We start from the raw sequence: 27,079 nt of genomic DNA on the forward strand, positions 1-27,079 counted from the left end.
TGACACTTTTTTTTTCTTTTACTTTATTTAACGTCGGTCTCTGTTCCGCAATCTAGTGCCAATCACCGACAGACATCGATTGCCATCCATTGATGGCAATCGAATGTGCAGGAAGGCAGCTTCCACACCTGCGTAGGATATCGCACCCATTCAACACACATGGGCCGGGACCAACGGCTTTACTTCCCTTCCGAAGGAAGACGTGACCAGAGATTTTTATGCCTCAGAAAAATCCCACCGACCTCGGCTGGGATTGAACCCAGACCCATTGGGGTGTTAGAAAGCAGTCACGCTTACCTCTACACCACCGGCGCCGGTGGAAGATGACACTATCCAAGCAGTTTTGAAAGCTCTCGAGGCAGAATCAAAAGAGGTATTACCAAAAGAATATAAACCTTACGAGACCGAAACATGTGATGTAGAGGGCATACTACTGAGAGGAAACCGGTTAGTTGTTCCAAAGATATTACGAGACCGCGTAATAGATCTAGGACAAGGAGAATTTTTACAGTCAACTGAATGCCGTCGTGAATAAGTTTCCAAAGGGTGACATCAAGATCTACGCTGGCGACTTCAATGCGAAGATCGGCTCCAACAACACGGACTATGCGCGTGTCACGGGACGCCATGGTCTCGGCGAAATGAGCGAGAACGGTGAGCTGTTTGCAAAATTTTGTGGCAATAACGACATGGTGATCGGGGGCTCGCTCTTCCCCCATCGGCCTGTGCACAAAGTCACGTTGGTTTCCCGTGATGGACATACCGAAAATCAGATCGACCACATCTGCATCAGCCGAAAATGGAGACGGAGCCTTCTTGATGTCCGGAATAAACGCAGCGCCGACATCGCGTCTGACCATCACCTTCTAATCGGCGAAATCCGCATATGCATGGCACGGATCCAGCGACAGGAGGAGAGACTCGGGCGGCGGTTCAACACTCGCCGACTTGAAGATCCAGCGGTAAAAAGGTCTTTTGTTGAAGAACTTGAGACTCAAGCTGCGGACGTTCCAGAAGATGGCAGCGTAGAAGATCAATGGACGGCCATCAAGAATGCCTTTATAGAAGCAAGCGAGAACAACTTGGGTGAGCTGCGCACCCAGAGGAAAGAGTGGATCACAGATGAAACCTGGCGGAAGATTGAGGAGCGTAGAGAAGCAAAAGCCGCGATAGAGCGGGCGAGAACCAGAGGAGCCAAACGAAGCCCGTCAACGGCACTCGGCTCTAGAGAAGGCAGTCAAGCGCTCTTGCAGGAGGGACAAGCGAGCGTGGGTGAACTCCCTGGCCGACGAAGAGGAGAAAGCCGCAAACACTGGCGATATACGCCTCCTCTACGATATCTCACGACGCCTGAGTGGAGCAAGAATGAATCCGAGGATGCCAGTGAAGGACACGACTGGACAATTGCTTACCGACCCCACTGACTAGCTGAAACGCTGGTTTGAGCACTTCGAACAACTTCTTCAAGTTTCGACGGCCAACCAGCCATCAACATCTCGGCATGATCCGCCTAGGGTGCGGCGCATCACTCGCGTCAATTCCGAGGCCCCATCACTGCAGGAGAGTGAAGCAGCTATCCGAAGCATGAAATCCAACAAGGCTCCAGGGGTCGATCGCATATTAGCGGAGATGCTCAAAGCTGACCCCATGCTATCCGCACAAATGTTGCATCAACTATTCTATAATATCTGGGACACCGCGACTTTTCCGGCCGACTGGATGTAGTGCATCTTTTGTGAAGGTCCCAAAAAAGGGGGACCTGACTGTGTGCGACAATTGGCGAGGCATCATGTTACTGTGTATTGTGTTCTCAAAGTTCTGTGCAAAGTTATCCTGAATCGGATACAGGAGAAGATCGACGTGACTCTCCGACGGCAGCAGGCAGGATTCCGTGCCGGAAGATCTTGTGTAGACCATATTGTCACGCACCGTCTCAATCACGAGAATCTGTGGGGCGCCCTGAGACGCAAGGGAGTCCCGGATAAAATCGTCAACCTCATCGAAGCGCAGTATGAGGCTTTCACGTGCAGAGTTCTGCATAACGGAGCCTTGTCCGACCCTATCCGGGTAGTCGCTGGTGTGAGACAAGGATGTATACTATCACCGCTACTGTTTCTCATCGTAATCGACGAGATCATGGTAGGTGCAATTGACCGTGTACCGAACCGTTGGCTGCTTTGGCAGCCTATCACCATGGAGCATCTCAACGACTTCGATTTGGCTGATGATGTTGCTCTACTAGCACAACGGCGCTCTGATATGCAGAGTAAGCTCAATGACCTAGCCGAACGCTCCTCTGCAGCGGGTCTCACCATCAACGTCAACAAGACCAAATCGTTGGATATCAACACGGGCAACCCTTCCAACTTTACGGTAGCGGGGCAAGCAGTGGAGAAGGTGGAAAGTTTCCAATATCTTGGCAGCCAAATAGCGTCGGACGGCGGGACCAAGAGCGACATAGGTGCACGAATCAAAAAGGCTAGGGCTGCCTTTGCGAGTTTACGAAACGTATGGAGATCCAACCAGATCCGAATTTTCAACTCGAACGTGAAATCTGTGTTGTTATACGCCAGCGAGACGTGGTGTGTATCAGCGGAGAACACTCAAAAGCTGCAGGTCTTCATCAACCGATGCCTGCGGTATATAATTCGTGCCTGGTGGCCTCACAACTGGATCTCGAATGCCGAGCTCCATCGTCGATGTCATCAGAGCAGAAATGCGAATGCGAAAGTGGAGGTGGGTCGGCCACACACTTCGACGGGGCGGAAACGAAATCTGCAAGCAAGCGCTGGATTGGAATCCGGCAGGACATCGCAGCAGAGGCAGACCCAGGGGCTCATGGCGGCGGAGCCTCAATAAGGAAATTAAGCAAGTCGATAGGAATCTGACCTGGGCCCAGGTCAAGGCAAAAGCGAGCAGCCGCCCAGGATGGAAATCTTTCACGTTGGCCCTTTGCACCGCTGGAGGTGCACAGGACCGTTAAGTAAGTAAGTAAGTAATAGATCTAGCTCATGAGGCAGCGATGAAGAGTTGTCTTTGGCAAAAAGTATGGTGGCCATTAATGGATGAAGCCGTGGAAACCTGTGTAAACAGTTGGGAGTTCCCGAACCGGTTCAAAGGACGAAAATGCCAGCGAAGTCATGGAAAACCATAGCCGGCTGGTCACAATCTACTTGTTATAGTCGACTAATTCAGTAGATTTACCGAAGCTTTGGTAATGAAACAAATCACAGCCAAGCGTACTATCCAGGCACTACACGAATCTTTCTGTAGATTTGGCATTCCAGAATCAATAAAGGTGGATAATGGCCCAAAATTCATTAGTTATCAGAGTTATCAACATATTGTAGAGAGTACGGGATCAAGCTTCGGAGAACAACTCCGTATTGGCTCAACGCTCAATGATGCTGAATACACTAACGCTCGTCGCCACGCAAGATTTACGGGACAAAAACAGAGGAAAGACATTGTTGAAAGAGGGAAGACATAGTTGTCGCTAAACGTACAAATAAAACAAATAAGCTATCAACATCATTTGCTCCTGAAGAAATTCCAGATAATCAAGCTGTCTGAATCAGATGCAAACAGGGTTGCTTCCACTCACTTGCTATAAAAAACTGTTTTTTTGGAATTATGAAATCATTAGATGATGCAACGATATATTGTACTTGTGAGTAACAAGAAGAGGGTGTTAAGTCAGGCATAACATTTGATAACGGCACAAAAGCATTTGTAAACAAACTTTCTGAGGCTCTTTGCACGCGAACCAAAGTACGCCCACGCAAACCAAAACCACTTTCGGAAAGGTGATAGTTGCCCCTATCCGATAAGGTTGTTGGTTTGCGTGAGCGTCCCAACAAACATTAGAAGCAGAATAAGAGCTTATTAAGGCAAAAATATACTTCTTCAGCTAAAAAATTGCTTATTCAGTCTTTAATCAGCACAAATTGTTTGTTGGGGTGCTTTGGCTCGCGTGTAAAGGGCCTTAGAAAGTTTGTTTACAAATGCTTTTGTGCCGTTATCAAATGTTATGCCTGAAGTATGTGTTTGACTCATAAAACCTGTCAATTTCGCTTACAGAACGTCACAATCAGCGATCTTATGGTTCGTGAGCGTTCACTCAGAGGCTCACGAATCGAAAAATCGCGGATTGCGACGAACTGAAAGCAATATTGACAGGTTTTATGTGTCAAACACATATTTAACGATATCTTCATGTAAAGTACAAGTACTAATTATCAATGCTTTCATAATTCCGGAAAACATTTTTTTTTATAACACGTGAGTGGAAGTAACTTAGCTTGTAAGTTACAAAAAGTGATTATAAGGTATGTGTCAATATTGCTTTCAGAGCTTCACAATAAGCAAATTTTACGATTCGTGAGTGCTCACTCTGAGTGAACACTTACGAGTCGTAAAATCGCTGATTGTGACGCTCTGAAAGCGAAATTGACAGATTTAATTAGTCAAACAAATACCTTACAACTTCTTCTTTGAACTTACAAGTACTAATTATCACTATATATATCACTGGATGCAAAACTACGATCGGCTGACTCAAATTGTGTAATTCATAGGAATACAGCCTACCTGAAGTCTTTGATGAAGAATACATCTTCTGGAGAAGACACCACAAAAGGAACAGAAGTCAAAGAGGGCAACACGTCGCAACAAGCAAAATACGGCGACGCCCCAACAAACAATTTGAGTTGATCAACAGGTGAATAAGCTATTTTTAAGCTGAAGAAGCTTATTTTTGTCTGAATAAGCTCTTATTCAACATTCAATGTTTGTTGGGTCTTTAGATTCATTTCAACGAGAGGAACTAGATCACCGCCCAACGCGTTCGTTACGGTTACTGGGATATTTGAGGGACTATCAGACATAAAAAGTTCATGACCATTATGTAAAGGAGAGATGTCGGGTCGAGCCTAACCTCCTATTATATAGTAAAGAACAGTAGAAACATGGCCACCCTGATAAAGTTCGTGGGAATTCTGGATAGGTGAGAAAAGAGCGAACGTCGAAAGTGATAGGCTGCATCGGATGGATCGGGAAAATAAAAAGTGTTAAATCAGAAGTAGCTACGTCATTCCACTGCGTCCTAGCAAGAAGTACGGTCGACTTAGTTCGCGCTCCGCTATTTTGGAAGTTTTCTCGCTATTCGCTTGATATAAATTGTCAGTTTTTTTCTCGCTTAGAGTTCCCAGCTAAATAATTAACTAAAAGTGAGTTTTTTTCTGAGAAGAAAGTGTGTTTTCGGCATCATCGGAAGGAAAATTGTTTTTACGATTGCCAATTCGCCAACCATTTTGCGCACCATCGGTGCGTGGTAACGCATACCGGCACACGGATCATCGTCATCGAGTGTCAGCATCTGCCTCCGCATTTACACCGCTCATCTATCATCGTGTGTTCAGCTGAGTGCCGACCCTCACATAAGCACACACAAACGAAGACCGCCCGCACACGCGGATCGAAGATCATCCACGCTGCGCGTCGCTCCGCTGCTGCCGTTTAAACGCTCGGTGGTAGTAGTATAGGATTATCAGATAAGTTTTTGTTCTTGTTTCTCTCTTTCGCCCACAGTTAAATTTTAAGTTTGTGTTCTGTGTTTGTAGTTTTTTTTTGTGTATTGTGTCCGAGTGATTATCGTTTCAGTGGTAGAGCGTTTTTCGCTCCCACTAGTACGGCAAAATGGACATTTTGTCGCAAGACGAAATGGACGTTTTGTCGGAAGATGACACCACTTTGCCACGCGATGGCAAGAAGGGTCGAAAACGTACGTCATCTCAGAAGAAAGATGATGTCATCCCTGGTTCATCGTCTCAGTCTGGCAAAGGACAGGCTCAGATAAACCCCCGATCGCGAGCCTATCCAGATGACTCGACTGGCCCATGGGTTGTCTACTTTCAGCCCAGAAACAAACCTTTGAATGTAATGCAAATTACTAATGATCTGACGAAGCGATACTCGGCCGTGACTGAAATCACGAAGGTTAGGCACAATAAACTTCGTGTCTCCGTCTCTAACCTGAAGCAGGCTAACGAGATTGCTGCCTCCCAGCTCTTCACGCTCGAGTACAGAGTTTACATCCCAGCTCGTGATGTGGAGATCGAAGGTGTGGTCACCGAAGCGAGTCTGACCCCCGAGATCTTGGAGAAGCAGGCGGTTGGCCGTTTCAAGAACCGTTTGCTTCCTCCGGTGAAGATACTGGATGTCCAAAAACTGGGCTCAGTATCTGTCAGCGAGGGTAAAAAGAGTTTTACCCCCACAGACTCGTTCCGTGTGACCTTTTCTGGTTCAGCCCTTCCTCACTACATCGAGCTGGGAAAACTTCGACTACCTGTGCGTTTGTTCGTTCCCCGGGTCATGAACTGCCAAAACTGTAAGCAGTTGGGACATACGGCCTCCCACTGTGGCAGCAAGGCACGCTGTTCCAAATGCGGAGAGAAGCATGGGGATGACACCTGTGCAGCTACCGCACCAAAATGCGTGTACTGTAAGGGAACTCCTCATGGTATCTCGTCATGCCCGGTGTACAAACAACGCGGGGAGAAATTACAACGCTCACTTAAGGAACGTTCCCGGCAGTCTTTTGCAGAAATGCTTAAGACGGCCACGCCATCGACCAACGACAAAAATCCCTTTTCTCTTTTGTCAGATGACGAGACTGACTCTGACTTGGCTGAGGAGGGAACTTCTTTCTGTTTTTCAGCACGGAAACGAAAACGCATCCGTTCGCGGAAAGTTGAGAATGAAGAACCCCAAATCAGCTTGCCCAAATCAAGGAGTGGTGGAAAAAAGGAAGTTTCTACTCCTCCTGGATTCAGAAGAACTGACTATACCCAGGATTTTCCACCTCTCCCGGGGACATCCAAAACCCCTGATGTTCCCTTTTTAAGAACAGAAGCCCCTTCTTCATCTGGGTTGTTCTCATTTGATAAAATTGTGGACGATATTCTCAAGTACCTGAATATTTCTGATCCTCTCAAAAGCATTGTTCTGGCAATGCTTCCTACTGTGAAGACCCTCTTGAAGCAATTGACATTGAAGTGGCCCCTCATTGCAGCAATCATTTCCTTCGATGGATAATTTTCCAAACGAGGTCGGGGATTTGATCACTATTCTACAGTGGAATTGTCGAAGTCTTATTCCTAAATTAGACTCTTTTAAGTTTTTAGTTCACAATAATGATTGTGATGCATTTGCTCTTTGTGAAACTTGGCTCTCTTCAGATATAGATCTTCCTTTTTATGATTTTAACATTATTCGACTGGATCGTGAGGATTCGCGTGGAGGAGGGGTACTTTTGGGGATCAAAAAGTTCCATTCTTTCTATAGAGTGAATCTTCCACAATTTACAGGTATTGAAGTTGTCGCATGTCAGGCTATTATTAAAGGTAAGAGCCTTTGTATTGCTTCTGTTTATATTCCTCCTAGAGCCGTTGTTAATCGAAAACAACTTTCAGATATATGTTCAGTACTTCCTGCTCCACGGTTGATTATGGGAGATTTTAATTCCCACGGTACAGGCTGGGGGGAACTGTATGATGACAACCGTTCTACTTTTATATATGACCTCTGTGATAACTTCAATATGACAATTCTTAACAATGGAGAAGTAACACGTTTGGCTGGACCATCTTCGAATGGAAGTAAATTAGACCTCACACTTTGCTCTAACTCATTATCGTTGGATTGCACGTGGAATGTGATCCAGGATCCCCACGGTAGTGATCACTTGCCGATCAAAATTTCGATTGCCAGTGGGTTCAATCCGTCGGAATCCGTTAACGTCGCGTACGACCTCACCCGTAATATCGATTGGACAACGTTCAAGACCGCGATAGAGGAAGCCGTGTCGTCGGTAGAAGGGCTTCCACCGTTGGAGGAATATAACTTCCTCTCCAATCTGATCTTGGACAGCGCGCTTCGAGCTCAAACTCGGCCGGTTCCAGGAACGTCTTTGCGTAGGAAACCTCCTTCCCCTTGGTGGGACCACCAATGCACTGAGGTTTATCGTAAAAAGTCCGACGCGTTTAAGCTTTTCCGGAAACGTGGAACACCCGTGTATTTCGAAGCGTACTCGGCTCTTGAACGCGAACTCAAGAGCCTCATCAAAGCCAAGAAACGCGGATACTGGCGGCAATTCGTGGACGGATTATCGCGCGAAACGTCGATGAATACGCTTTGGAACGCGGCGCGAAGGATGCGTAACCGGTCTTCGAACAACGAGAGCGAGGAGTACTCAGATCGTTGGATTCTCAAGTTCGCGCGAAAAGTATGTCCTGATTCCGTGCCGGCACAGATGATTCCTCGCGAAACGACGAATTCTGTAGACGAGATCAGCCAGCCTTTTTCAATGCTGGAACTCTCACTCGCGCTCCTTTCGTGTGGCAATTCGGCTCCGGGGGCTGATAGAATCAAGTTCAACTTGTTGAAGAACCTCCCAGACGTCGCTAAGAGGCGCATGTTGAACTTGTTTTGTCAGTTCCTGGAGCTCAATATTGTTCCGGATGATTGGAGGCAAGTGAGAGTTATAGCCATTAAAAAGCCTGGAAAACTCGCTTCAGATCATAACTCGTATCGTCCCATCGCGATGTTATCGTGCATTCGAAAATTGTTGGAGAAAATGATCCTTTTTCGCTTGGACAAATGGGTTGAGACGAACCACCTACTCTCAGATACTCAATTTGGATTCCGTAGGGGCAAGGGAACGAACGACTGTCTCGCGTTGCTTTCCACAGAAATTCAGTTGGCTTTTGCTAAAAAAGAGCAAATGGCTTCTGTATTCTTGGATATCAAGGGGGCTTTTGATTCAGTATCCGTTGAAGTCCTTTCAGACAAACTCCGCGCTTGTGGCCTTTCTCCATTAATTAATAACTTTTTGTACAATTTGCTGTCAGAGAAACATATGAGCTTTTCTCATGGAAACTCTACAGCTTCTCGATTTAGTTACATGGGTCTCCCCCAGGGCTCATGTTTAAGCCCCCTTTTGTATAATTTCTACGTCAGAGAAATTGACAATTGTCTAAGTGACAACTGCACGTTGAGACAACTTGCAGATGACGGCGTAGTGTCTATGACAGGGCCCAAAGGGGTCGACCTGCAAGGACCCTTACAGGATACCTTAGACAATTTGTCTACTTGGGCTATTCAGCTAGGTATCGAATTCTCCACGGAGAAAACTGAGTTGGTCGTTTTTTCTAGGAAGCATAGCCCAGCACAACCAAAGCTTCAACTTTTGGGTAAACCGATCACTCATTCTATGTCCTTCAAATATCTTGGGGTCTGGTTCGATTCAAAATGCACCTGGAGATCCCACATTGAGTATCTGAGACGAAAATGCCAACAAAGGATCAATTTTCTCCGAACAATTACCGGAACGTGGTGGGGAGCTCATCCGCAAGATCTTCTAACGTTGTACCGGACAACGATTTTATCGGTTTTAGAGTACGGTAGTTTTTGCTTCCAGTCGGCGGCTAAAACTCACATCATCAAACTGGAACGTATCCAGTATCGTTGTCTTCGTATCGCGTTAGGATGCATGCACTCGACTCATACGATGAGTCTAGAAGTGTTGGCGGGCATGTTGCCACTATCGGATCGGTTCTCGGAATTGTCCCTCAGGCTCCTCACCCGTTGCGAAGTTATGAACCCACTGGTAATCGAAAACTTTGAAAAGCTTCTTGAGCTGAACCCTCAAACTCATTTTATGTCATTGTACTACGTGTACATAACACAGGATGTCAGCCCTTCACAGCATAATCCTCATCGTGTATGCTTCTCCGACTTCGGCAATTCAGTTAGTTTTGATTTATCTATGACGCGGGAGATTCGTGCGATCCCAGAACATCATCGTTCCATGATTGTTCCGTCAATTTACGCTGCAAAGTTTGGCCAAGTTGATTCCGCAAGATCGTTCTTCACAGATGGATCACTAATAGAGTCGTCCGCTGGTTTTGGTATTTTTAACGAATTTCATAGCGCCTCTCGAATGCTTCAAGCTCCTTGTTCCGTATATGTTGCTGAGCTGGCGGCAATACATTATACGCTAGAAACGATCGCCTCACTTGCACCAGATCATTATTTTATTTTTACGGATAGTCTCAGTTCTGTCGAGGCTATTCGCTCTATGAGGCCGGTAAAGCACTCCTCGTATTTTCTCATGAAAATACGAGAGCTTTTAAGTGCTTTATCTTTAAGATCTTTTGTCATCACCTTTGCATGGGTCCCATCTCATTGCTCGATTCCGGGCAATGAGATGGCTGACTCACTTGCTAAGGTGGGCGCTATGGAAGGCGATATTTACGATCGACAAATCGCCTACGATGAATTTTTCTTCATTTATCGTCAACAGTCACTCGTCAGCTGGCAGAATAAGTGGAGTGAAGGGAGTTTGGGACGATGGCTATATTCGATCATCCCTAAGGTGTCGAAGAGTTCTTGGTTCAAGGGGTTGGATGTGGGTCGAGACTTCATTCGTGTGATGTCTCGCCTCATGTCCAATCACTATTCGTTAAACGCTCACTTGTTCCGTGTTGGGCTGGGGGACAGCAATCTCTGTGAATGTGGACAAGGTTACCAGGACGCAGATCACATTATTTGGTCTTGTGCTGAGCATCGCGGAGTCAGATCTGAACTGTACGATTCCCTTCGGGCTCGAGGTAGACAACCTAATGTTCCAGTTCGGGATATTTTGGCTAGACGCGATCTGGAGTTTATGAAACTCATATATGTTTACTTTAAGAATATTAACATTAGATTGTAAGTTTTATTAACCTTGTGTTTAGTTTGTATTTTGTACGTGTGGGTTTTTTTTTATGTTTGTTTTCAAGATGAATAGAAATTCGTTCATGTTTTAGGATTAATTAAATATTTGTATCGTAAACCACATTTCAAACCTCCCTCTCCCTTTTCCCATCCAAAAAAAATTGTAAATCCCCACTAACCTCGAGACAACCGCGAGTATCCGGTCCAGCTCCTTTAACTTTAAATATAAGAAATCAATAATGTATAACAAAAATGATAACTCGGCTCTGTAAAGTTTATTCGATTGAGCCTGTACAAATAAAGTAATTAATAAAAAAAAAAAAAAAGAAGTAGCTACGCGTGTTTAATAGGTTGAATACATCTGAACCTCAACAAAAACTTGCTTCCACTCACTTGCTATAAAAGGATGATTTTCTGAATTTTGAAATCATTAGATGTTCTAATGATGTTTTGTACTTATTGGATACAGGAGGAGGTTGAAAGGCGGGTGTTTGACACATGGAACCTGTCAAATTCGCTTTCAGATAGTCGCAATAGGCGATTTTACGACTCGCGAGCGCTCACTCTGAGTGAACGCTCACGAGTCGTAAAATCGCTGATTGTGGCACTCTGGAAGTGAGGTTGACAGGTTTTTTGTGTCAGATATTTACCTTTCAGCATCTTCTTGTATCTAATAGGTGCAAAATATTATTGTTAACGTCTAATGATTTCAAAATTCAGAAAATAACTTTTTATAGCAAGTGAGTGGAAGCAACCCTGCCTGGAATATGTCCAGAAGTGATATGTGATGTGACTGTCAATGAACTTGACTTTGTATTATCATGTGATTGGATGTATAGCATGGTGGGTTTCAATCAATGTCAAAAACTAACCACTTTGTTTGCCAAAACCCATTATAAGCAAATCTATGCCAAATAGCGAAAAACAAACGAATTTTAGTTTTTACCTCAAAAAATTCCATTAAACTTCGCGAATCTATTTGATATACGCGAAACATATTTCTCTTACATCCAATGTAAGGTTGGATTTATTATATCCTCCAAATATGTAATGGCAGTTCCTGAAAGGACTGCAGCGTACAAGAAAGTTTTTCCTGATTGCTTCTTTAAGCTTCACGAAATAATTTTCTAGTCGCAATGTATTTGGGAGAACAAACTTTGTAAGAAAAATTACATAACATAAAATTACAAAATTATTTTAAAATCCTTCCGGTGGCCACATTACAGAATCTGTTCATGTCGCGAAACATTGCAATTTCTGCATACTTTTTATTTGTGATAGAATCTAACAATTCCTAGTTGGGCGTTGGGTAAACTGCCCCCAATAATCCTTGTTATCTCGTTCAAATTCGCATGCAGGGTTGCTTCGACTCACTTGCTATAAAAAAATATTTTTCCGAATTATGAAAACATTAGATGTTATAATAATAATTAGTACTTGTTAGTGACAAGAAGAGATCGTGGAAAATGTGTTTGACTTATAAAACCTGTAAATATTGCTCACAATCAGTGATTTATCAGTTCGTGAGCGCTCACTCTGAGTGAACACTTGCGAATCATAAGATCGCTGATTGTGACACTCTGAAAGCGAAATTGACTGGTTCTATGAGTCGAACACATACTTAACTCACTCTTCTTGCACAGCATGTCATTATATTATCTAATGATTTCATAATTCCGAAAAACATTGTTTTATAGCAAGTGAGTGGAACCAACTCTGTTTGCATGTGTAATGAACTTAGCCGTTTGGTTGTATTGTAGCTAGGTGAAGAGCCAGAAAAGAGACACATCTGAATCTCAATCCTGAGATATTCGAAAATCTCACGCAATCGAATCTATCAAAATGATATTTTACACATCTATATAAATCTATGAACTCGCATCGTGCACTATCGTTTTGCCGAAATTCTTCAAAATGATCATCAATCGCGCATCTCACGACAGCAAAACAAAATCATCCTTGCATTATCGATAGATTCTACTCTGGTTAGAGTATCAAATTACAAAGGCAAAATTATGAACTATGCAAAACGATGAAGTAGTCATCGAATAAGAAAGCGTTCACTGTTATCAGAAAATCAAAAATGAGTTGGCAAGTCTTCAGAAAATGGCTCATTTGAAAATCTTAACATTTTCAATACAAGGCAATGCAACGATTTTAACGTCTGCATGACTTCTGGATGTTGAGATAAGTGCCTCTGAAAACGCGAAGTGGAATGATTCGTTCAATTATGTCCTAAAGCTTTGACATCATATCTCCATATACTTACACATGCCACCATGAACAGAACCGATCCGAACACTCTCATCCGTTTGTCGAACCGCATCTGCAAATACTATAAAAGCACAAAACAAAATATCCACTAAGCGAACGCATCATATCAAGTGGGGCTTTCTTTTAACCAAACGCTCAAAAAGCTCTTACATTCCACAGCCATAACAAAGTTTATTCCATTTATATATCCTATCACATTCACACCGAATCACAGTTGCCGACTTTCGCGCTCAAAGCTGAATGTCTTTCGTCTCGAACTCGTGTATAACCTCCGTCACGTTTCTCACTTTGTTCGGTTGGTAGTACTTTTGAATGAAAGGTGCCAGCAACTGTGGGTCGACATTCTGCTCTTCTGGGTTTAATCCTACAGTGAAACTCATAACAACCGAGCTTAAATAGCCAATGATCGTTGGAATCATTGATCCAATTAGCGTGTAGTATAGGAATGACACGTGATGAAGTGACTTTTCCACATCCGTGCTGGACCCGTCAGTGGGAAATGAAACGGTTCTGTTGAGCGGAGTAAAGTCGTACGCACATCCTTCGACGGTGACAGGTTTCTCTGCAAACACCATTTCACCGAGTGCGATGGAAATCTGAGATCGAATGACGATGTATGACATAGTGGCAAGCCCACCAATTGTTCCGATAATGGCACACTAAAATGAGGTTTGGAATAAGTTTACGAAGAACAAGCTATCTCGACCAAAGTGACTTACTGTTCCATTGATTCGTGGGAAGAACATTCCCATTATGAAAAGTCCAAATAACGGTCCAAGTGTGACTGGACCCAAGCTCATCGATAACTGTAGAACGGCTCCCATTTTTTCGACCACTGCCACCAGCACGACGGCCAAAGCTCCAAAGATTAGAACAGTACCTCTCATAAGATAGCGAACTTGCATCTCTGTCAAGGGTCGTTTAACGAAGGGTTTGCAAAAATCTTCCAAAACAATTGCAGAAAGTGAATTCAGAGCAGTTGACAGTGAGCTCAAGGCAGCACTGAAAATGCCAGCTACAAATAATCCGGCAAGACCGGGATAGATTGCCAATACTTCCATCACCAGCAGAGGCACTAGCTGGTCCTTTGCTTTGGCCAGACCTGTGCTCAGTGGATCACAATCGTGATGCATTGCGTAGATCAGGAGCCCGTTGTAACAGCAAAGTGATAGCACTACAGTGGTTCCGACGAGAAACAGAAGAAGTGCCTTTCGAGCTGCTCTCAGACTGGGTAGTGAGAGGTATCGCTGTATCATATTTTGGTTCGTTGCATTGGTGGATGTCCAGAAAAAAGTCCCACCAATGAATAAGTTCCAAAACGTGTTTCTTGTCGTGGGATCTAGGTTAAAACTGCGCACAAGACATTATGGAATTAATATCAAGAAAATTTTATAAAATAAAGCAACATACTCTGGTTTTTCGAATCTCTGCCCAGCAGAGTTTCGCTCAATTACTACTCCCAGCCCACCCACGTCAATGGTGCCCTTGATGATAACAATAATCATAGCGCCAACCATAATTGTTGTTTGGATTACATCGGTCCATACCACGGCTTTCAGTCCACCCTATAAGGAAAATTCGATTGAATCTCAAAGACACTCAAAGAGACTAATTGTCACTCACCACACTGGTGTAGAAAATGCAGACTAGGCAGACAATCGGCGTGATTACATGGATGTTCACTCCGGACACTGTTATGGGGGAAATGAAAACAGTGAAAATTATGCAACAGTGTGGAATATCAGTCATCTTTACCTTGATTGAACGCCAAAGCGGGAACGTACACCACGATTGGGAGCCAAAGAAGCTACAATGAGATTAAAAACAAAAAACGGGGAAGGTTATCGAGAGGAGCTTGAGAGAAAGTTACTTCAATGAACACCTACCGAAGCCATTGTAAACAGAATGGAGCCTATCAATCGCATCCTTTTATCAAACCGTAGCTGCAGGTACTGGAAATAGAGTTGATAGAAGAAGAAGGTTAACACTTTTACAGATTGTATGGACGTCAGTGAGAACTTTGGATTTCGAAGTGAAATGATCATCACTGACTGGTCTTCAGAATTTTGAATCAAATTCGAAATCCCTAAAATTATCGAAACACCTTGATTCGCAACAAATGTCCATAAATAGCAGACAAAATAGCTATGGAGCGTTTTGGATCTGATAGGTCCAAGCTCTGATATGTAATGGAATAAACAAATAGTGTTGAAATTCCTAAGAGGTTTTGAAATGAGTGGGATTACGGGAAAAGCTCTTCATTAACGGTTCTGGCGAATTGCACGCCAACTCGACAATGAAGTTGGCAGAACCCTCTCAGATTCCAATGAAATATGGTGGGGGTAAAGTATTGTCTAGTGACGCAAGTTTGCATACTTATTTTCCTTAAACAAAACTAATACTACCATTTGAACAGGGATTTTTTCTACAAAAAAATTAAAACTTAAAAATGAGTAAACCTACAAAAATGTTGTCGAAGAGTGATTTCTAGAGAATTATGTGAGCTTTCAATGTCAAAAAATGAAAAATTTACTTCCTACACTGGATAAAATATGATAAAACTATTTAAAATTCTCAACGACTTTTCTTAAAACGGGATTTTTGAAAATAATAAAATATCTTATAAAACGACCGATAAATTATATACAAGTCATTAATATACCCCAAGTAAAAATGATATTCTACTCTAGGCGGTGAAGATGTATTATAAAATAGCTGTGCCCCTAGTGATAAAAAAACGCTTTAAAAATTATATTGGCTTAAGCATGCTCATATAACATAAGAAAACGTATTCCAAACATTTAAAGATATGATCAGCATGATCGTAGTTGGTTTTTAAACGTCTTTTTTGCGGAGAACTTCAGAATAGTTTCAATAATATCAGGAAAATTTGCAGGAATTTTAGTTCTGAGGAATATGGGGGAGTCTAAAAACCAGGAAAGTATGCGCTTATTAGGGATGGTCTATTAATTATGTCACGCAAATTTGGCCCATTTGTACCCCCCCCTCCCCCCCTTTGTCACATTTTTTTGTATGAACCTTAATTTTTTTTGTATGGCTCGTCACAGTTTTCAAACCCCCCCCCCCTCCCCCTAAATGTGTGACATAATTAATGGACGACCCCTTACAGCAATTTCGACAACTTAAGGGATGCTCCATAAACTTTAGAGAATATGTGAAACATTCTGAGAAATTATAAAAACGAGAACTACTCAAAAGTTCAGAACTTTGTGATCTTTAAGGGTGTATTCCCAAAACTATAGGCAGTTAAGGATAAGAATGATGGAATCCAAAAATGGTTTATTTGCCTTGATCAGTATTTTTTCCCCCTAGATTTGTTTCGTCGATATTGCTTTCCGTGCTGAGCACCAATGCTACCGACGCCAGGGAGGCAGCTCCCACACCTGGACCCTCCCTACCTATCGACCCATCAACTAATGAACCGGGGACCAACGGCTTTACTTCCCTTATATGCCCTCAGAACATCCCGGTGGCGCCGACTGGGATTTAACCCAGGCCTGCAAGAGATAATCACGCTTACCACTAACCCACCGTCGCTGCTTTTTTTGGAATGTTGAAAACCATTAAATTTCTGCACTATTTGTTAGTACACTGTTTTGTGTATTTTTTTTTACAGAAAATTATTTAACATTTTTTAAACATTGTTTCTGAGCATAAATTTCAAGAACAAGTGTTATAAAAATTAGTTAAAAAAAATTGCAAAAAGTTCCTGTTTAACATTTGTTGTAATTTTTTTAGTGTCCATAACTATATCAAATCAGACATTTTGAGATGATTATGATTATATTTTTTTTTTCTTGAAATTACTGAACACATCTTTTAGTAACTTTTTCTTTTAGTAACATTATTTTTCTCTACAACTTTGTCTCAGACGTCATTTAGTTCAGAAGTGCCGTTTCCGTGCTACAATTTAAACAAGATCCAAAATGACAGAATTTTGGCAAAATTGCCAATCATAGCCCTATTATGCAAAGATTCATGAAAATCGGAGAAGGTCGAGTTATATCGAATCGTCGTTTGGCGTGGAACTGCTATAAATTTTATTTTTGAAACACTATTGTTATGACAATTTTTAGCTCCAGTCTGGATGAAATCTCGTCGCTGGATCAAAACGACGTGAATGCTTAGAAGTACGCGTGCATCAGATTTGGCTCAAGGCAGGATCTGGGAACTTTTCCAGAAGATATGGAACCAATGATGGAATTTGGCTCAAATCAAATAATGGTCACTTCCACGGGATACTCGGTACATATTTGAACGTGGTCAATTTGATTATGAAGACTAAATATGAAGAAGAAAGAGATGTGACCAATGTGGTCTTGGTCACTCAATATGATTGGAATATTAGACTGATGAAAAATTTGAAATTTTCGCTCCACGGTGTTCAAACGGTTTTAAATCGGGTCCTGATTAGCCTCCGAAAGTTTAAACTCATTTGATAAGAAACTGACTTGGCACAAACCATTTGAAGTTTAAATGGAAATTATTATGGGAGAACAAAACTTTTTGTTCATTGTCTTTTAGCCTTTTTACATATTACTGTTAAAAAATTCTATTGCTATTCATATGGGAATTTTTATCAGCTACAACTTTGCGGAAAATTGTTTTTCAGCCAAATGTCAAATTAAATAGTTATTAATTGTTTAAGAGATTGATAATCTTATGGCAAGATTAAGCAACTGTATTGTGGGCAACACTGTATTCTGCAGTGTGACATAGTAGCCATGATTTTTGTCCTGTACACGGTAACCCCAAAATACCCAATAATGACTACAAAGTAAGCATTTTCGAGGAAGACTGGGACTACCCATTAAATGAGTAAACAAATTACCCATTTATGAGTATTTGTTATTCAAAAATGAATCCTTACTACTTGTTTTTGTAGTTGTAATATCTCATAAATGGGTAAAATTTTACTCATTTAATGGGTAGTCCCAGTTTCCCTCGAAAATGCTTACTTTGTAGTAATTATTGGGTATTTTGCGGTTACCGTGTATTCTTCGCGCCATAAACACCAATGTTGCCTGCTGAACAGTTGAATGAGCATAATCATAAGACATCAGTGACTTGAATCATTAATAACTTTTGTTCCTTACATTTGATCGAAAACTGGTTTTGAACAAAGTTGTAGCTGAGAAAATTTTCAACAAGCTCAGCTATCATTTTCTAAAGTAGAGTGAACTGGTGAGTTTTGAGATATACGTGAACCAAAATTATGGTTTCTTCATAGTAATTCCCATATAAACTTCAAATGCTTGTGCTAAGTCAGTTACTCACTAAATGAGTTCAAATTTTGGTTGGCTAATCAGTAGAGTGATGCAAAATTTTAAATTTTCGCTCCACAGTACTTAAACGATTCCAAATCGGATTCTCACTAACCTTTCAAAATTTGAACCCATTTGGTGAGAAACTGAGATGGCACAAACCATTTGAAGTTTGTATGGGAATTACTATGGTAAAACCAAGATTTTTGTTTATGTCTATCTAATAATTCACCATATCGATCTGCTTCAAAAGCTTTCAACTGTACTCATGGGAAATTTTTCCAGCTACAACTTTGTTGAAGACAACTTTCTGATTAAATGCAAGGATCGAAAGTTATCAATGGTTCAATGCGCTGATGTCTTATGATCATGCTCAATCAACCCAGCAGGCAACATTGGTGTTTCTAGGGCATTGAATAGGACACAAAAATCATGGCTACTATGTCACACTGCAAAATACAGTGTTGCCTACAGAGCAGCTGCTTGATCATGTCATAAGTTTACCAATCTCTTAAATAATTAATAACTTTTTCATGTCTCGTTTTCCGTAGAAACGAGCTTCAGCAAAGTTGTAACTGAGAAAATTTTCTATAAGAATGGCTATCGAACTGTTTCGCAGCTTAATATGGGAAAAGACTAGAAGGCAATGAACAAAAAGTTGAGATTTCCCATAGTAATTTACATGTAAACTTCAAATGGCTTGTGCGAAGTCTGTTTCCAACCAAATGAGTTGTAACTTTGGGAGGCTAATCAAGACCCGATTTGAAACCATTTAAGCACTGTGGAGCGAAAAATTCAAATTTTGCATCAGTCTACTAATCAGGGCCCAATTAGGAACCGTTTTTGCACTGTGGAGCGAAAACTTCAAATTTTACATCAGTCTATTGGACTTTGTCTAGGCATTCTCATCATAAGGTCTGCCTCAAGCCAAACTCTAACCAATTTCCTGGGAGCTTCTGGAACTTGTCCGGGTAGGCCAAGATTATCCTGGGCACTCACAATCAGGGTTTTTTTTTATATCTTTATTAAGGAGACTTTCAGCCGTTGGCTGGCTCGTCTCCGGATACACAATCAGGGTTGCTTCCACTCACTTGCTATAAAAAAAATATTTTTCGGAATTATGCAATCATTAGATGTTATGATGATATGTTGTACTAGTAAGTAACAAGAAGAGGGAGTAAAGTATGTGTTTGACTCATAAAATCTGTCAATTTCGCTTTCAGAGCGTCACAATCTGCGATCATATGATTCGTGAGCGTTCACTCAGAGTGAGCGCTCACGAGTCGTAAAATCGCTGATTGTGACGCACTGATAGCAATATTGACAGATTTTATGTGTCAAACATATACTTCATGACCTCTTCTTGTAACTTACAAGTACTAATTAGCATTATACTATTTCATGATTTCATAATTCCGAAAAAAAAATTTTATAGCAAGTGAGTGGAAGTAACCCTGCTCACAATGACATAAAATGGTTATCTTTTCAAAATCGGATGTGATTTTAAGTGTAATAGGATAGGATTTAATTTAAATCAGATATTGGCCACTTCCCCGAGATAATGCCCAGGTGTAGCCAATGTGGTCTTGGGTACTGGATATGACCACTAATGACTATGATTTTGAATTAATATGATATATGATGAGTTGCATCATGAAGTTTGGTTCAAGTAAGAAATTGACCACCATTCGAGGGACCCCGGATCAGGTCCAATGCAATGGGGTCCTGAGAACTCAATATGACTCAGGGATCTCGATTTATAAATCTCGTGTGATTTTATGTCATGCATGATAAATTTGGCTCAATTCGGATCATTTATGGTTTCCAAGTACGTGCTTTTAACTAAGGCAACGATCCCAAAGATACATATTACATAATGTTTTATGGAACGCCGATATATTTCATACAGCGTTGGTTTTGTCTAACCTGGTGCATTACCGAGAAGCTAATCTTTCAAATTTTAATAACACACCCACACACACACGCACACACAACTGCCCATTAATATATGATAGACACTAACCTCATATGCCGAAGTAATCTGCAGATCATGGAACACTGGCAAAAAGATGTAATGCATTGCCAACCCCATCATGACGATGGCGAAAACGATGTAACAATATTGCGTTCCGTACACGTAGATTTCCGTAGATGTTCCCAGCAGGGAGATACCGGAAATCCAACTAAAATAATAATTATCAATATTCCAGAAAAACTCGTTACAAAATTCCACAAAGGACATACCTTGCCACCAGGGAAACAGCTACCGGGAAGATCTTCATCTTCCTTCCACCAACCAGGTAATCGAGCGCCTCCGAGTCCCTTCGTGCACTCTTCCTATTCTTGTGCTTCAGATGGTCTTTGTATCCGAAGAAGATTCCTATGAAAATGCAACTGACCAACATCAACATAAACACCAGATAGTCTGGCCAGTTGAACCGCTGAAGCGATCGACTCAGCTCATCCACACTTTGGCTCGATGCTGTGGCCATGGTTGTACTCCCGGTCCCGAGAGAATCCAGCGAAGCCATTGTTGGTGGTCCTTCCGTTGACATTTTTATATCCTTTGACGGCGGCGGTGGTGGCGTTCTCCAACAACAGAATCTGCTGTCAAAAATAGCTCGGGAAGGTTCACATGTGCAGATAACGGCTTCTCGGCTGGAAGTGTGAGATTTTATAAGAAACCGTGCGTTTTCATTAGCAGTGCACGAACGACCTAGATAAAAATGTGATTTATGCCCGCATGTTCATCTACACCAGCACAATTGTTCAATTCTACGTCATGCTATGGCTCTGTTTATTTTTCTGAGATTAATCGTTATAAAACAATAAACAAAATGTATTGTTAAATATTTGAGTGATGAAGATGAAACTATTCGCGAATTATGTTACTAACTACGTCATCTGCTAGTGCGGATCATAAAGGGTGTTGCACGATAAGGCAAGATGACTGTCTAATCATGTAGCAAAGCGTAGGGGATAGTCTTCTTGTTGTTGGCTTTTACGATTCTTTAGTGAGCGTTTTTCCAACTCTCCTCAACTTAGTGTTCTAGATGAATTTTCACAGTTATTAGTTGAGAGTCATTAGCAATGCATAATTTCGTATATTTTGTGGCAAGCACAATGATACTCTATGTCCAGGAAAATCGAAAATAAAATCAACCCGACAGATTTCCTCGACTGGTCCGGGAATCGAACCCGCCGCCTGAAACTAGGGTTGCATCATCGATTTTACGTACATTTTTCTATGATGAGGAGCCGAAAACCATTAAATAATTGAATAATTGGCAAATCTAAGCTGGCACTATTGGAGACTAGAAGAACTATGAAAGTGATGATGGTTTCAAAATTTTATACGGTTAGGTAAATTAGTGCAATCTTAAAATGTATTTGCTTAGCGAAAAAAATATTTTAATAAAATCTGGTTAATGCTACGTTAGAAGAAAACTTTAGGGTTACTCAATAGCAGTGTTGGGAAAATATCAAAAAATCAAATCCCACCAACGCCCAGACAAAAATCAACAAGCAAACAACTGCGGTTTATTTTGCAAGCTGTGATATCGCAGCTCGGAATATCAAGCTAATAAAACTCACCAACTGCAAATCTCACCATACTGTGGTGAGATTGAGTTCAATGATTTTTGCTTTACATCCGAACGCAACCGAAACTTTCATAACGGCTTGCAGCAGTCCCTTTGCGTCTGCCATCGGTGAAGATTAAAAAGGGATAGCACACTTTGCTGACTCTTTCGAAGAAAACGATGTGCAATGGAAACATTTTTGTGTCGAGTCAACTCTCAGCTTGATGTTTGCACGTTGTGAATAGTCTCGCAATATCAAAGGAGCTTGTTAAATCAATATCAAGCTTGATGTTTTGTTCCAATATCACGCGTGATATTGCGAGCCCATGAGAGCGAAAAAATATCAATTCATTTCTGATTTTGCCAACACTGCTCAATAGACATATAATATAGAAAAATATATTTCTTTTCAGATTTTTCTGCAGCAACCAGATTTAAATAAAATGCTCCATTTGCAAAATAAAAGCATTGTAAGATTGCACTCGTATACCTCCCCGTGGAAAATTTTGACCATCATCACTTTCATAGTTCTTCTATTCTCCACAAGTGCCAACTTTGATTTGCCCATTAGATTAAAGTATTAAGAGGGACATAGATTAGAGTTCTTCTTACTCTTCTTGGAGGCGACTTGAGTTTAGCTTCCGCTTCCATCCGTGCCCTCAACACCCTTTACTTCTGCCAATTGTTTTTCTTTCACCTTGGCTTCCTTTTCGACCTTTAAGCTGGGTTTGGACTAGGCAAGTCAAATGATCAACTCAGTTGAATTCAATTTGCTTGCAAAGTTGAGCCTGGTTCAACATTCTTCAATTTTCAAGTGAGTTGATTAAGTCAGTTGAATGGCATGGTTTACACGTTCAATTCGCGTTCAAGTCAGTTGAATTCAACTGACTTGATCAATTGACTTGCCCTGTCTAAGCCCAGCTTTATGGTGTATTCAGACCAGAACGAGAGCGTGGTTAGCGGAGTACGAGATGGAAAATGACAGGTGGGTAGGAACTCACGGTCTCCCAGTGTTGGTGAGTTCTTTGCACAGTATAGAGTTCTCTACCACCTTTAGTATTAGTGAGCAGTTTCACTAATACAAGAATTTTACTGGTTGAAAATAAAAAACAAACCGCTGTCAAGTCGAACACTTTGACAGCTGATTTCGTGGTTGAAAATAATAAACAAATCGATTTTACACGGCTACACTAGCAACGTTGTATTGGTGAAATCTTGCGGCAAGAAGTCAATTGTAGTATGGCGTACAAAGTAGTGTTTTTGTTGAGTTGTGCTGTGAAAATAAATTCATAATTTCGTGTGAAATAGTGGCGTGCGCCAACGCGTGCCCGTGGTGTTTTTCTAACAGGATAAGTAGAGGAAAGGTTGCCTAGCAACTAGTTTTTGTTTAATTTTGTATTCCCCCCCCGGCGCGCTATTGATTTGTATAGTGAGCTGTGGCGGTAAAATTTTATTTTGTGTTCTCCTCCCCTGTATATGTCTGCTGCTAACAGTGTTAGCGTTTAATTTGGTAGAATGGATGCTAGGCGCCTAATACATAGGTGACACAGTAGGAAGAAGTGTTAGTTTGTTTACTAAAATGAACCATGCCCATTTTGTTATAGCAAGTTTGCTATAAGAAATGCTCCTCGTGTTTATTAGCGAAATTCACATCAAAGCAGTGATGGAATTCTCACCAAAATATCATTTTCGCTTGCGATACGTTTTCTCTTGGAAACTTTCCCTCACTAGTTTCACACTCCAATATTTCCTGAGCGAACTTTCTGGGATGAGAGAATGAGATATCGCGAACTTTTTTAACTCGAATCACCAACGTGAGGATACGAAAAATATCAGATCATTTTTTTTCTCTATCTCTTTACACCACATTCGTTCTTGAAAATTGCACTGCACATTTCACAAGGGAAAGATTATAGACAGAAAGCTATCCCGAGTAAATCAATACAATCTCTAAAGACTGATAAGTCTGGTACCTGGCTGTCTACTGGCGCCTGTTGTTTAAAGTAGGCGTTATCAGGATGATGTGAACAGTTTGGTGCATTGGTTTCTGGCAAAAAAATGAATGAATCAGCACAAGTGTCAACGCGACATTAACGAGGAACGGGGAGGGTAGTGTAAGATTTTGTGACTAGCAATTTTTATATTAAAACCGTTCCTCAGGATAGGGGGTTGCGGAAGGAGGAGCGCCTAATGTATCCTCATTTTCACGAAATACAGTTAATGCATGGCTCCTCTCATCACTAGTGTTCGTAATATCGTTCCTGTAAGCTCTTATGCAATAATTATATGCAGGGGGATGGTTGGGAATATAGGTGGTGGTGAACTTTTTCACTGTGCTATTACCAGTGCTGTAAATTCTCAAAATCATTTGAACATTTTTGATGAAAATGAGAAAAGTAGCTATTCGCTATCAAAGGGGACCTCCTCCGAATGGGTGATATCAGTTGCTTAGCCATTTGACGAAGGCATGGATCATTCTCATTTGAGAAACGCTATATATCATTCGATTGAGTGTAACCTACACACAAACGGAGCGCTGGTCGACATTCCGGCGAAAAAGCTAAGCCAACCCGACACCAACCTGACTTCTATCAAACCCCAACCCAATGTTGACCCAACATTGACCCGACATAAACCCAAAATTGACCCGACATTAACACGCCATTGGGTCGACATCGACCTTAAATTAGCCTTACATTGATCCGACATCGGGTCGACTTGTCTGTTCGGGACCATTTTCCTGGATTTCTTCCATACTCCACTGTGGTATATCAAATGATACTGAGTGACTCAATTGACAGTGACAATGAGCTTCGAATGAGAAAGGGGCTCTTCAAATTATGGTCATGTGAGAATTCGTTTACACAGAATTGATTGAATGGTTGTAGTGGTTCATCTTCAATCGAATGATATGAAAATTTACAGCACTGGCTATTACTGTCCTCTCACATGACTGGGAATCCTGTAAAACAATGTAAAACTAGAAAGGGTCTAGACCCTCCCTATGTAAAACCATAAGGTATGCGGGACTGCTGCACTGCTGAACTTCAAAACGCTTTATTTGCTGACCAAGGATCTGACAAAAACATCTTTTTAGTGTGCAATTTAGGATGATAAAAAATTTAAACAGGTTATTCAATGTCCATTAAAACTGTAAAAAATATAGGCAGAAAAAAAAGAAAACAAAAAATTATTACCAGTTGGCTGGAAATGAACACAAAATTAATCAAAGTACCATGTACCTTGAGCTTTTGATATAGTGACAGATTGAGAACGATCTAAATTTTCCATCCACAAGTATTGCAAGACTTGAAATTAACAGACACTCTCAAAATACTTTCAACTTGCGAAGTGATGGATTCCCAAGTGAATACACCTGCTGAATAAAAATTAACAAGTAAACTATTTTTTATAATCGATGTTTAATAGATTTTTTTTTTGCAGTTTGAGATCCATGAAATAAGTTACAGTAGCTTTATGGCACCAGTGACCAGCAAATTTAATATTTTCATTCAAGGTTGTGTGGAAATTCAAGCTACCGGGCGAGCTACTGGGTTACATTGCTGTCCTCTACCTAATGCAGTCGAGTGATCAAATCAGAAAGTTAGCAGATTAGAAATCAATTAATAACTAATTTCCTCAACGTTCAATTAAAAAGTGGTCTTTAGAAAAAAAATGTAGCTGAGAAAATTTCCTATGAGTACACAAGGCTAATTTATTGGTAGATCATTATGGCGAAATTTAAAGACGAGGTGAACAAAATAATCACTTATAAATTTTAGATGGCCATTGCAGAATGAGATCACAACCCAATAAGCTCAAATTTTGGGAGAATTATCTGGACCTGATTAAAAATCGATTGAAATTAGTGAAGCAAAGCCGATATTTTGAACCACCCTAATAAGCATGTTCTCAATGCAGTAAGACTAATCAACAGAATGCTTGCTAGCTAACACTAAACATTTCTAAGCGCCAATCTCAGTGGTCTAACTGTACTTCGCACTAATAGCATAGTTCTTCTTGTCGAAGAGTACAGCCACAAATGATGATTTGGTCAGCAAAGATTAGACTCTTGGTGAATAGTTACAAGTATCTACTATTAGCTGGTTGCATTGAGAACTAAAACTATAAATAAATCCGGAAAACTTTGAGATTAGGGCGTAATTTCTTTTGTAAACACACACTTAATTCGCCGATTTCTCGTGAATTAAAGTTCAATCTAAAAAACTAACAACACAGACAGGTAGAGGAATGATTCATTTGGTATAGTATAGTTCGCTAGATTGTGCTTTGATTCGTGAGAAATCAGTGAATGACGTGTTTGTTTACAAAAGCAATTACGCCCAAATCTCAAAGTTCTCTGGAAATGGTATTTAATGTGAAGGATGCGAAAAATATCGGAGAACGAGAAGAAAACAAACAGACACTCTCGCGTGATCATCGCCACCTTTACTCGCTGGAAAAAAAGAACAAAGCTGAGGGGATATTTGGTTGGTTCGAATCACGAGTACGTGTGAAATGATGTGAGATGGAGAGACGAAAGATCTTTCGCGATACGAAATGAAAATTTCTCTCGCTCTACGCTTTCATGAACTTTTTATCATCTCTCGTTCGCGAAATTTTTGTGAGAAGTTCCTTTGGGATTTATCTCTGCAATGAGCTGTGATAGAACTTTTTTTGAAAATGATTTTTCCAACACTGCATCAAAGATTGATTAATTGCGTAGGAAATCAGTTTGGCACGGCATTTGTGACCAGCATACACCTTCCGGTCGTATGAAACAGGTCGAAAACTGTCCACATCAGTCCAAAAATTTTTTTGTTTTGAATTTCTGTATGGCAAAATAGTGAACTTTCCGTGAACATTAACGGCAAACTCACCAACACTGGGAAACCGTGAGTTCCTGCCCACCTGTCATTTTCCATCTCGGAATGGATGTGTGTAATGTATGCGAGCAGTCTATTGCTATGAGTGGGCTCCCAGTTACGTGTGTAGGTCCGTGCAATGGAACGTTCCATTTCGCTTGTGCGGCACTCACTAAGGCCGATGACATGCTAAGGCGTAACGCGAAGCGAACCGGAATGCGGTGCGAATGCGTATTAGCTGTTTCCTTGTGCGTCCATATAAAACGCTTAAACCTGTCATAGTGGAAGCGTCACTAAG

The 27,079-nt window shown here is 41.3% G+C and overlaps 1 protein-coding gene across 2 annotated transcripts in view; it reads right to left on the reverse strand.

Annotated features, from left to right (window-relative positions):
* The window catches only part of LOC135703036 (sodium-coupled monocarboxylate transporter 1-like), a 37,357-nt gene that overhangs the window by 2,268 nt on the left and 8,010 nt on the right, over positions 1–27,079 (reverse strand). The window contains exons 2-9 of one of the 2 annotated variants that reach the window (XM_065224135.1): positions 20,580–20,993; positions 20,359–20,518; positions 14,937–15,002; positions 14,806–14,857; positions 14,674–14,741; positions 14,461–14,615; positions 13,770–14,400; positions 13,197–13,709 (exon numbers count right to left, since the gene is read on the reverse strand). In XM_065224135.1, coding sequence (XP_065080207.1) covers positions 13,281–13,709; positions 13,770–14,400; positions 14,461–14,615; positions 14,674–14,741; positions 14,806–14,857; positions 14,937–15,002; positions 20,359–20,518; positions 20,580–20,890 — 1,872 coding nt within the window. In that variant the 5' untranslated portion in view covers positions 20,891–20,993 and the 3' untranslated portion in view covers positions 13,197–13,280. Of the gene's footprint in view, positions 1–13,045; positions 13,112–13,196; positions 13,710–13,769; positions 14,401–14,460; positions 14,616–14,673; positions 14,742–14,805; positions 14,858–14,936; positions 15,003–20,358; positions 20,519–20,579; positions 20,994–27,079 lie in introns of those variants that run through there. The other variant, XM_065224136.1, reaches the window with a different exon arrangement.

This window comes from Ochlerotatus camptorhynchus, unplaced genomic scaffold, assembly GCF_037179485.1.
Source record: "Ochlerotatus camptorhynchus isolate MF236.1 unplaced genomic scaffold, CSIRO-AGI_Acam_v1.1 ptg000206l, whole genome shotgun sequence".
In the NCBI taxonomy this organism is placed as follows: domain Eukaryota; kingdom Metazoa; phylum Arthropoda; class Insecta; order Diptera; family Culicidae; genus Ochlerotatus; species Ochlerotatus camptorhynchus.